We start from the raw sequence: 12,730 nt of genomic DNA, 5'->3' as shown, positions 1-12,730 counted from the left end.
TGGAGTATCCATCCTCATATCAGATAATGTGGACTTCAAGCCAGAGTTAGTCAGAAGGGATAAAGAAGAACATTTCATACTGCTTAAGGGAAGCATAAATCAGCAAGACATAACAGTCATAAATATCTATGTACCAAACAGTGGCTCATCCATGTACATCAAACAAATTCTTCTCAATTCCAGAAATCAAATAGACCACAACACAATAATACTAGGTGATATTAACACACCTCTCTCACCACTGGGCAGATCATCCAAACAAAAATTGAACAAAGAAACCATAGATCTTAATAACACAATCAATAATTTAGACTCAACGGACCTATATAGAATATACCATCCAACAAAGAGTGAATACACTTTCTTCTTAGCAGCACATGGATCCTTCTCTAAAATAGACCATATTCTATGCCACAAAGCTAATGTTAGCAAATAAAAGAAGATAGAGATACTACCTTGTATTCTATTAGATCATAATGGATTGAAATTAGAAATAAATGACAATAAAAAACAGAAACTACTCCAATACCTGGAGATTAAATAATACGCTATTGTATGATGAATGGATAACAGAAGACATCAGGAGGGAAATAAAAAAATTCTTAGAGGTAAACAAGTGCAAAAAAACAACATATCAAAATCTCTGGGACACTATGAAAGCATTACATAGAGAAAAATTTATTTCATGGAGCGCATTCAATAAAAGAAGGAAAAAAACAACAAATAAACGGCCTAACACTACAGCTCAAAGCCCTAGAAAAAGAACAGAGTAACACCAAAAGTAGTAGAAGACAGGAAATAGTTAAACTCAGAGCTGAAATCAATGAAATTGAAACAAAAGAAACAATTGAAAAAATTGACAAAATAGTTGGTTCTTTGAAAAAATAAATAAAATTGATAAACCCTTAGCCATACTAACAAAGAGAAGGAGAGAGAAAACTCAAATTACTAAAATTCGGAATGAACAAGGAAGTATCACAACAGACTTGAGTGAAATACAAAACATAATTAGAAGCTGTTTTGAAAATCTATACTCCAACAAAATAGAAAATCTTGACATTAACAGGTTTCTAGAGACATATGTATTACCTAAATTGAAACAGAGGACATACAATTTAAATAGATAAATTTCAAGTAATGAAATAGAAGAAGTTGTCAAAAGCCTACCAACAAAGTAAAGTCTGGGGCCAGATGGGTTCTCAGCCGAGTTCTACAAAACCTTTAAAGAAGAGCTCATTCCAATACTCCTCAAACTATTCCACGAAATAGAAGAGGAGGGAACCCTCCCAAACTCATTCTATGAAGCCAATATCACCCTGATACCTAAATCAGACAGGAACACATTGAGGAAAGAATATTTCAGACCAATATCCTTAATGAACATTGATGCAAAAATTCTCAACAAAATCTTAGCAAATCGCATACAAAAATATATTAAAAAGATAGTGAACCATGATCAAGTGGGTTTTATCCCAGGAATGTAAGGTTGGCTCAACATCCAGAAATCAATAAATGTAATTCACCATATCAACAGACTTAAAGTTAAGAATCACATGATTATTTCAATAGATGCAGAAAAAGCATTCGATAAAATACAGCATCCCTTCATGCTCAAAACACTAGAAAAAATAGGGATAGTGGGAACATTCCGTAACATTGTAAAGGCCATCTACACTAAACCCATGGCCAATATCATTCTAAATAATGAAAAACTGAAAGCATTCCCCCTAAAAACTGTAGCAAGGCAGGGATACCCTCTTTCACCACTTCTATTCAACATTGTCCTTGAAACTCTTGCCAGAGCAATTAGACAGACCAAAGAAATTAAAGGGATATGAATAGGAAAAGAAGAACTCAAACTATCCCTATTTGCTGATGAGATGAGTATATATTTAGAGGAACCAGGAATTTCCACCAGAAAACTTTTAGAACTCATAAGTGAATTCAGTAAAGTAGCAGGTTACAAGATCAGTGCTCATAAATCCAATGCATTTTTATACATAAGTGATGAATCTTCAGAAAGAGAAATTAGGAAAACTACCCCATTCACAATAGCATCGAAAAAAATAAAATACTTGGGAATCAATCTAACCAAAGAGGTAAAAGACCTCTACAATGAGAACTACAGAACACTAAAGAAAGAAATTAAAGAAAATCTTAGAAGATGAAAAGATCTCCCATGTTCTTGAATAGGCAGAATTAATATTGTCAAAATGGCCATACTACCAAAAGTGCTATACAGATTCAATGCAATTCCAATTAAAATTCCAATGACATACCTTACAGAAATAGAGCAATCATGAAATTCATCTGGAAGAATAAGAAACCCAGAATAACTAAAGCAATCCTTAGCAGGAAGAGTGAAGCAGGGGGTATTGCAATACCAGACCTTCAGCTATACTACAAAACAGTAGTAACAAAAACAGCATGGTATTGGCACCAAAATAGACAGGTAGATCAATGGTATAGAATAGAGGACATGGACACAAACCCTAATAAATACAATTTTCTCATACTAGACAAAGGGGCCAAAAATACGCAATGGAGAAAAGATAGCCTCTTCAACAAATGGTGCTAGGAAAACTGGAAATCCATATGCAGCAGAATGAAACTAAGCCCCTATCCCTCACCCTGCATAAAACTCAACTCAAAATGGATCAAGATTCCTGGAATCCAACAAGAGACCCTGCATCTTCTAAAAGAAAAAGTAGGTCCAAAGGTTCAACTAGTTGGCTTAGGATCAGACTTCCTTAACAGGACTCCCATAGCACAAGAAATAAAAGCAAGAATCAACAACTGGGATAGATTCAAAATAAAAAGCTTTCTCTCAGCAAAGGAAACTATCAGCAATATGAAGAGAGAGCCTACAGAGTGGGAGAAAATCTTTGCCACTCATACTTAAGATAGAGTACTAATTTCCAGAATCTATAAAGAACTCAAAAAACTCTACACCAAGAATACAAATAACCCAGTCAACAAATGGGCTAAGGAAATGAACAGACACTTCACGGAAGATGTACAAGCAATCAACAGATATATGAAAAAATGTTCAACATCTCTAGTAATTAGAGAAATGCAAATCAAAACTACCCTAAGATTCCATCTCACCCCAATTAGAATGGCGATTATCAAGAACACAAGCAACAATAGGTATTGGCGAGGATGTGGGGGAAAAGGTACACTCACACATTGCTGGTGTGGTTGCAAATTAGTGCAGCCACTCTGGAAAGCAGTGTGGAGATTCCTTAGAAAACTTGGAATGGAACCACCATTTGACCCAGCTATCCCACTCCTCGGCCTATACCCAAAGGACTTAAAATCAGCACACTACAGAGATGCAGCCACATCAGTGTTCATAGATGCTCAATTCACAATAGCCAGATTGTGGAACCAACCTAGATGTCCTTCAATTGATGAATGGATAAAGAAACTGTGGTATATATATACAATGGAATATTACTCAGCCATAAAGAATGATAAAATGATGCCATTTGCAGGCAAATGGATGAAATTGGAGAATATCATGCTAAGTGAGATAAGCCAATCTCAAAAAACCAAAGGACGAATGATCTCGCTAATAAGTGGATGATGACACATAATGGGGGTGTGGGAGGGGTTAGTGTTAGGGTTAGAGTTAGGTTAAGGAGTGGGGCAAGAATGGGGGAAGGAAGGACTGTATAGAGGGAAAAGAGGAGTGGGAGGGTTGGGGGGAAGGGAAAAAATAACAGAATGAATCAAACAACATTACCCTATGTAAATTTATGATTACACAAATGGTATGACTTTACGCCATGTACAAACAGAGAAACAACATGTATCCCATTTGTTTACAATAAAAAAAAAATTGTGGTATATATATATATACAATGGAATATTACTCAGCCATAAAGAAGAATAAAATGATGGCATTTGCAGGCAAATGGATGAAGTTGGAGAATATCATGCTAAGTGAGATAAGCCAATCTCAAAAAACCAAAGGATGAATGATCTTGCTGATAAGCGAATGATGACACATAATGGAGGATGGGATGGGGGCAAGAATGGAGGAAGGAGGGACTGTATAGAGGGAAAAGAGGGGTGGGAGGGATGGGGGGAAGAAATCCTAAATATAAATGACAAATGAAAAATTCACTTTTTGGAAACAAAATCTAAAAACAACACTCATTATCCTTGTTTCATGTTATAAAAAATATTTTTGTTTGTTTTTATTAGAAAATAATGGATAGTGGGAGAACCCTTAGCATCAAATTTCTCACCTGTTTACCACCCCTAAGACAAAAGCAATTAATATTTGTTTTACTTGAAATTTTTATGTTTTTAGCTCATTTTATTTATTAACATAATAATGTATTTTAAAAGTAAATCACAGATAATGTGGTAGGCTCCCCTAAATTCTTTTCTATTCATCTCTAAAACACAAAGGCATTTTTGAGGGACTGAACCCAGGACCTCGTTCAGGCTGACTAAGCCCTACCCTCAGTCCCACTCTTGAGTTTTTTAAAAAAAATTAATAATTACATAAAGTCATCTATTACCCAGGCCATGTTAAAATTGCCCAGTTAACCTGATGACTTGTTTATATAAACGAGGATGTAGTCCAGAACCACATTTTCTATCAGTTATGTTTATAAATCTATTTAAATCCATAAAAATTCCTGTTTTCATCACAGCTGTATGCTGAAGAGAGCAAGCTGGCTGTCCAATAAAATGTCCACTTTCTGGATTTATCTGATGACTCCTTTGAGGCATAATTTAACTTGATCCTCTCTCGCCCATATTTCCTATAAACTAGAAGTTAGATCTGGAGGTCTAGTTACATACAAATTAAATGCTTTTGGTGGGATACACAAAAGGCAGTGTACACTTCGCCTTGGATCATAATTGGAAACACAGTATTATATAGTTACACCATGGGCAGTGATGGACTAGATTAGGCAGGTGTCCATCTGATGCCTTCACCCTAAAATTACATTTTCCTTTTGTGGCTTGAAGATTAAAAATAGGGTTAATAACAGCCTGTGATATCTATGGTGACTTATTTCTGACCAAAGCAACCATGATAACATTTACCCATCTATGACATTGGGTTAAAACCAAACAAGCTTAATATATCACTATTATAATGACTGCACATCCTGTATTATTGGAAAAGTCAACCTCAGGACTAGAGATGTAGCTCAGTGGTAGCATGCTTACCTAGCATGCATGAGGCCCTGGGTTCCAGCACTGAAAAAAAAAAAAAAAAAAGTCAGGCTAATATCTTATGTGGAAGAAATAACTAGCTGTAGGGGCTCCCTCCCCCGCAACCTTCATTGGAAAAAAAATTAAAATTAAGATTTTTCACAAATCTTGCTTTTAAGTCAAGGCTCTGCCAGGATTTTTACATAATTTTTCAAATTCAGATTTACATTATTATACCTTCCTCTGCTTTTCCAGGCTATGTTTTGGTAGTTGGATTTTTTAGTTTTGTTGCCTGCTATAAACACGGACCTCTTGTTGATGAGAAGAGCAGAAGTCTTCTGATGTGGACCCTGCGGCTTTCCTCCCTGGTTCTAATCTATGCTGGTGTAGCTGTGCCTCAGTTTGCTTATGCAGTTATGATTCTCCTTGTGTCCTCCTGGAGTCTGCGCTATCTACTGAAAACATTCAGTTATGTGAAGTGGTATGTATCTTTTTTTTTTTTCCAAAAGTTTTACCTTTTGAGTTCTGATTTTGTTATTTGGGGGGAGTTTTTTTTTTTTTTTTTTTTTTTTTTTTTTTTGGCATGTGATATTTAATTTCCTAATTAACTACATTTAGTCTGGAGATTACACTTTTAGAGCAGAGGAGGATATAGAGCTCTAAGCATCTCATCCCATCTCCATTTCTTGTCTTCATCTTTCAGAGGTGTACTGCCAATTACAAAGTAATTAGAGCTCACTTGAAATTTACTAAAATCATTGGCAAAATTAACTTGGGTTCTGGGTTACTAAAAATTTCTACTTTTATTCTGCATTTCTTTTTTTTAGAGCCAAAGACTGCTTTAATGTATTATTTGTGTTTGTGAGATGAGAGTTAGGAAAAAGAAATGAATCATAAATAACTGAAAGGTGTTATTCAGTCCATTGTATTAAGGACTTTCTTAAGTTTTAGGTTAAGGCTTAAGGCTTTTCAAAGTACAGAAGGAAAGATGTGGTAACTTCTGTTGTCACAGCTTTTGTTATGTCTCTTCTCAGTCATGGAGTCTGAGCATCTGTTTTCGGGTCAGGTGCACAGATGGAGATGGTCCCCATATAGGCCTATGTCTCTGTGTCTTTTAAATGACAAAATAGAGTTTGCCCAAGGACTAATGGGATATAAAGAAAGTTCAGAAATGCTTTCCTGCAGGAAATATCACTGATCTGAATCTAAAATCATGAGCCCATATAGCTCAGTGAATTAGTGTGCAGGGCTTTCCTTATAAACAGAAAGCCCCATTTGGCATCATCATGAGGCAGCAACTTCCAGGGTAGTTGGTGAGGCGGGCAAGGACCAGATCAGGGACATTGCAGCCATGCCAAGGAATCTAGTCTGGTTCTGTACATAGTGGAGGAATTGACCAGCATGAAGTTTAGTTAGTCTCTCTGCTGCCCAACCTAAGGAGTTGTAAGTTCAAATGCTTAGGGCTCAGGTAGATACTATGCCAGACAGAGGTGAGGCAGTAGGGTGACCCTGAGGACAGTGTATCCTCAACAAAAAGGGATAGTTACCACTCAGCTTGAGTAAAAATATGGATTCTACATTGCCAAATCTTCTGATTTTCTAGAAATACTGGAAATGTTTGGGATTGGAATGTGATTTCTTATGATTTTTAAATGTTGACAGTTAATCTAATTAAAATATATCCAACAAACAAAATCAAACCAGAGGGTACTCATGCACCAGTGGGATGTGGCCCATGTGTCTTCTGGCACAGAGGGTGGATAAAAGGGGAGGTCCCTGTGGCAGGAAACCCATCCTCAGACATCACAGTGGCTAGGCAGGCACTGATGAGGTCAAGGAGTAGGCAATGAGACTGGACTGGAAGGGGAAGTTAATAGATGTTTACCAAAATTGGCCAAGAGGAAGGAGATTCTATGGTGACAGGTAGTTTATAGATCTGGTGACTGCATGTGTGGCAGTGTCACAGGGTTAAAATGCACCAGTGACAGGAAGCTGCCTACACAGAGCGGTGGAGGCAGAAAGGCAGCAGTTCTAGTGGAAGGGTTGACACTGAGTGGATCTCTCTGCTCATCTGCCCATGGCAGACAGCGTCTGGGATGACCAGAGGTCCCTCTGTCACTCCACATCCTCCAGGCCCTTGGCCCTTTGCCAGGCTTATGGCCTAAGGAACCCAGGATGGAATTCCTTCCTCCTTCCCTTTAACTGTCTACCTGCCCTGCCAAGAGCAAAGTGCATCCCATCACCTGCACAATGGTTCTTTCATACATTTGCTTTGTGTTCCATACTAATAAAAATGTACATCAGTCCATCAACTTTGAATTCTGCTAGTGAATTATTATATGAAGAATTAGGGAATAAAACTGGTACTTACAGGTTAAATAAATCAAATAATGCCTTGATTTTTGTATACTACTTTCTAGTTTCCAGAGTTGTTTACACATAGTTTAATAATAAATGGTAACTACTCTTTTGATTATCTTTATTAAATACTACTATAGGCCACTTACTATGTTAAGACCTTTTACTACCCAAAATATCTCATTTAATCTGTAGTGACTTCATGAGGTAGATGTTACTGCTCTTATTATTTCTATATGAGCAAGTGAGACTCAGAACTGGTAAGGAATTGCCCAGGTTCATGCAGTGAGTAACCTCAAAGCCAGGACTATGCCCTAGTCTTCTGGCTGAGTCCAGGATTTTTCCTCTGGGAAACCCGGCCAGGACTTCAGAAAAGGGGAAGGAAATTATGTCAGTGGTTCCTCAATCCAACCATCCACCATCAGATGATTTTTAAATGGTAAAAGATTTTTGAGATCCTAACCCTCAAGAAAATATGTTTTTTAAAACCTCCTGATAATTCTGATGTTCATTCAGATTTGGAAATCCCTGGTTAAATTAAATTTAAAAGTACCTCAAAACATTTTTAAAAACTAATTGATAAATATAAACATTTTTAAGAGCCTTATCATCATTATTCTTTTTATGAGAGTGGAAGATACCTAAGTTTTTAGATTCCTGCATTTTATGAGATTTGGGACTTTCCTGGTTGGACAAAGAAAATTCCAGTCATGAGCCTCTTGGCATGTTGTGAAAGAGCTAACATAAATTACTGTACATAAAAGACCTTTATATGATATTTGCTCTTTCTCTAGGATTAGTGAGAATCACCACCACTAGGTGGAAGTGATAACCCACAAATGTAGCTTCTTGGTCTAGAGAGTAAGTGGTGTGTCCCATGGGTCTCCTTAAAAGGACATCTCAAAGACTTGCTTCTGTCAATGTCCAAGAGAATCAGTAGGCTAAGCATAAATAAGCCAGACTTATAATTGTCTGATTGTGTGATTAGAATTCACCAAGAAAACGACAATTAGTGTCAGTGTCAGAAATTGCTTCTGAAGGACCTTAGGACATTATTTGAGAGTTCAGGAAGCAAGAAAGCAAACATCAGGCCCAAACCACATATTCTCTGTAGCTCAGTCATTAACGACAGTGGAGAGCAAGGTGTGATCTACGAGGCCTTAAGAAGGATTACTGTTCCTAAGAGATATAGTTTTATAAATCCTGAGGATTGACTTGGACAAGAATCTAGCAACAAGATGCCACATGTTTTAGGAAAATGAAGTTGTGGTTTGCACCAGGACCGCCGGTAGTTAAGTGTCTTACAGAAGAAGAATACAGGGAACAAGCTGATGCTGAAACGACCAGCGCCCTGGAGGAACTGCGCAGAGCCTGTCGCCGTCCTGACTTCCCATCCTGGCTGGCCGTCTCCAGGCTCCAGGCTCCTAAAAAGTAAGCTTTGCTCAGCTACTCTGGCCATGGCTTGGGTTCAAATTATTTTAAAATCTTTTAAAATCATTTTAAAATCATTTACAGGTGGCACACGCCTGTAATCCCAGTGGCTTGGGAGGCTGAGGCAGAAGGATTGCAAGTTCAAAGCCAAACTCAGCAACCTAGTGAGACCTTGTCTCCAAATAAAATACAAAAAGGGCTGGGGATGTAACTCAGTGATTAAGTGCCCTTGGGTTAAATCTCTGGCACAAAAAAAAAAAAAAAAAAAAAAAAAAAAAACCCAAAGAACAGTTTTGAGACAGGAACTTCAGTTTAGAAACAGAGTACTTCCATGGATCACTGATAATGTTGAAATTGGCAGCAATTTTCTTTTCTCAGTACTATGACTTTGCAATACAATTGCTATTGTCTGAATAAATATTGATTTGATGAGAGGTATTGACATTAAAATAATGAATAATAAATCTAAACTTATAAACAATAGGAAAGAGGGCTGGGGGGTGTAGCTCAGTCATAGAGCACTTGCCTACAGCACATAAGGCCCCAGGTTTGATCCCAGTACTAAAAAAAAAAGAGAGAGAGAGAGAGAGAGAGAGAGAGGAGAGAGAGAGGAGAGAGAGAGAGAGAACAGAAGAAATTAGCAACAGGAGTGCTTGTATTTGGCTGCCCTGGGTCCTCATGAGTCTGTCTACTTCTCTACCCTTTCCCGTGATAGCTCTCTCTAGAAGGATTGCATAAGTCATTTCCCTGTTTATACCCAGAGTGTCAATGCCATCCTTTAGTGACACAGAGTCAAATTTAATGAAGGGGACAAGTGGCAAGGGTGCATGTTGTCTTACAAATAAAACTTTCTGTCAGACCATTAACTTTATTTACAACAAAAAACACTTACTAGATTTGCAGACTTTGTTCTTGGAGCAAGCCACCTGTCACCTGAAGAAATCCATCTGCATGAAGAACAGTATGGCCTTGGTGGTGCTTTCTTGGAAGAGCAGCTCTTCAACCTACAGACTGACAGTGTACCTGCAAGTTGACTTCATTTTGTCAAGGAAGTGAGTAAAGGCCAAGGATTCAGTTAAAGTTGGGCAAAAGGGATCTAATGAACAGTGGAAAAATCAGGTGCTGTGGAGAATAGCCATACTGGAAAGGAAAACTAATCTATTTTGAAAAGAACTTATTTTCCTGTTAAGTCCTGCTATTTATTGTACTGTAGTTAGCAACCAAGATTCTGTGGCAATTCATTGCCACTTACCTTGAAATCTTTCATTAGAAACAAGGAAATCATGTTGTTCTTCAAGGGACCAATAAGTATGAACAGGTGACTTGTCAAAACCAAGGCACTAAATCCTTACTCCCCTCAACCTGGGCCAGAAGACTCTTATTCTTCCTATATTTCGTCAATATCAGTGACGGAAGAGACTTGAAATACGCTGGGCCTGTGCTTTCCAAAGTATAATCCACAGGATACTAACAAGTGTTTTAGTCGGTGAAAGGATTCTGAGGTTAACTAAGATTGAGACAAAGTTAAGCAAGTACATTGCAGGACTCTCAAGGCCTTTAATAATACTAATGCACATTGTGAATCTTCTAAACAAAGAGAAATTGTATAGCAGTTTCTGCTTTAATTGACCCCAGAACCCTTTTTTATGAGATTAATATTCCTTAGAACACATTTTTGGAAAATGCTAATGATGGTAGAAGTGAGGTTGGAGGAGGTTAAATAACTCATCTGAGTATTTGAGGCAGCCCTGGTAGAGCTCTGGTCCCCAGATGCCCTGACTCAGGTAGAAGACTTTTTCAGATGCAGACTTGGGGGCCATCTCCCTACAGCCTGGTTCTCACAATGTTGGCATCTTTTTAAAATAATGGCCAACAGCCTATTTAATAACTGTGATAAACATTTATTAAGATTATATTTTAAAGTTTTGATAAGATTTATATATATGTGTGGATTAGAAATTAGAATTACTTTCTGTATTTTTGTATGTTGAAATTGAAGGAGACCTTTTGTAACATTTCAAGACTCATATACATTTGTAATAATTTCTTACAAAAAGAGATTTGCAGTATTTTTTTTTACAGAGAGCAAATGTTTGTTTCTTGATTCATGATGTTTCACTCCAGAGTGAAATAAATAACTATAACTGAGCCTTGACCTTAAGGGAAGGATGCCAGAACAAGTCTGAGATTTGAACACAGCAAAACAATTTATGGGTTAAGATGTTGTTAAATTGATTCTCTAAATATTGAACTCAGACTTTTTACTGTGATGGGATTATCAGGAGGAGGTTAATGGGAGAGATACATAGAGAATTTTGTTACTGTCTCTTTAGTAAAGCTTTTCTAAATTGTCGAGTAAGAATGTGGCTATCCATTTGTAACTTTCTAGATTGATTTTCAAAAATGATATTTCCTCTGTGAGGCAGTATGTCAGTGTTTACAGGTCTGCTTTTGCCAGACATCTTTTACTATTAGGAGCTTTCTCTTAAAAAAACAAAAAAAACTAGATTCAACCTGTGCCTTTACATAGACTTTGATTTTTAAAACTAAAGAACATATCTTCCATTCTGTTTTATGAGGCAAGCACTCTACAAGTGAGCTATATCCCCACCCTTCCATTCTGTTTTATAACTGTAAGGGGGATCTAAAATAATTTTTGTTGTTTTAATCTGATTTTTATTTTTGTGTAATTATATTTAGTGGCGATATATTACAAATATATCAGATGTATCAATTCTTGTGCTCAGCTAGTTCACCTCCCAAGAGGCAGTTTTTATAGTACAAAAATGTGTGTGTGTGAATCACGAACATCTGCTGGGACTGCCAGGGCTCATCCTAGCTGGACAGCACTGGGCCCTGCCTGAGCCAGGTTGGAGAAAGGCTTCACCGGAAAGCAGCGGCTTCAAGTGGGCCAACAAGCCTGTGAACCATCACAATAAAAAACTGCTACAAAAGAGAAAAAGAACAATAATCTCCAGGATACTGTTCTTCATGTTCACTTTTAGAGGAAATTATGGATTTGTCAGTTTCTGTTTTGTGAGTACTGTGAGAAGCTAAACAATTAAAAGCATTACTGGTGATATTTTTGGTGTATTTATGTTATTGTCTTTTGATTTGGGTTTTATTTTAGCAGTGATCACAATTCTAATTTCCATAAAGCAATGTACATATTTTTCCTTCCTTGCCTTCCTCCCCTCCCATTTCTATCTCCTTTCCTCCATTTCTTTCTTTTTAAAGGTCTTTAAGCAGTTCAGATGACGGTTCAGTAAAATGGCCCTACTTTCACAGGTGGTTCAGAGTTGGTGTGCCATCACAGATGTGCAGTTACGGAGCATAACAGAACCTTTGTCATGTTCTTGATTACACTCATGCCTGAGGCCTCACAAAAGCTCACTGTTGTTAGCAAGTTGACTATTTGACACCAAATGGTGGGTGAGAAACACATGGGTGGCCATGCTTAAACAACCATTATCATCAAATGTTATTTTTGAAAGGTTTTAAAACATGTTTTACATGCCACAAAAAAAAAAAAAAAAAAAAAAACCTTTGTAAATCAGATGTCTAGTTTGCCAATAATACTTAGGGCTGAATTATTAGGGAGTGTCCATGTGACATTTAGGACAATATTTGAATTTATGACTTTTTATAAAACTTGGAAATTTGAGAGATTTTAGATTTTTAAGAGATTTGAAATAGGTGATGGATTACATCAATACATCTAAACATATGGATGAATTTAGATCCTGAAATGTCAAGAAAA

The 12,730-nt window shown here is 37.1% G+C and overlaps 1 protein-coding gene across 1 annotated transcript in view; it reads left to right on the top strand.

Moving 5' to 3' along the window:
* Nemp2 (nuclear envelope integral membrane protein 2) overlaps positions 1–12,050 on the top strand; it is a 28,145-nt gene extending 16,095 nt beyond the window's left edge. The window contains exons 7-9 of the mRNA XM_047547313.1: positions 5,437–5,662; positions 8,794–8,970; positions 9,866–12,050. Of these exons, the coding sequence (XP_047403269.1) occupies positions 5,437–5,662; positions 8,794–8,970; positions 9,866–10,004 (542 nt within the window). The 3' untranslated portion in view covers positions 10,005–12,050. The remainder of the gene's footprint in view (positions 1–5,436; positions 5,663–8,793; positions 8,971–9,865) is intronic.
* Positions 12,051–12,730: the final 680 nt, after the last annotated feature.

This window comes from Sciurus carolinensis, chromosome 3, assembly GCF_902686445.1.
Source record: "Sciurus carolinensis chromosome 3, mSciCar1.2, whole genome shotgun sequence".
NCBI classification, from domain to species: Eukaryota; Metazoa; Chordata; class Mammalia; order Rodentia; family Sciuridae; genus Sciurus; species Sciurus carolinensis.
The sequence above is the reverse complement of the archived record's forward strand: the minus strand, read 5'-3'. Positions and strand labels throughout refer to the sequence as shown.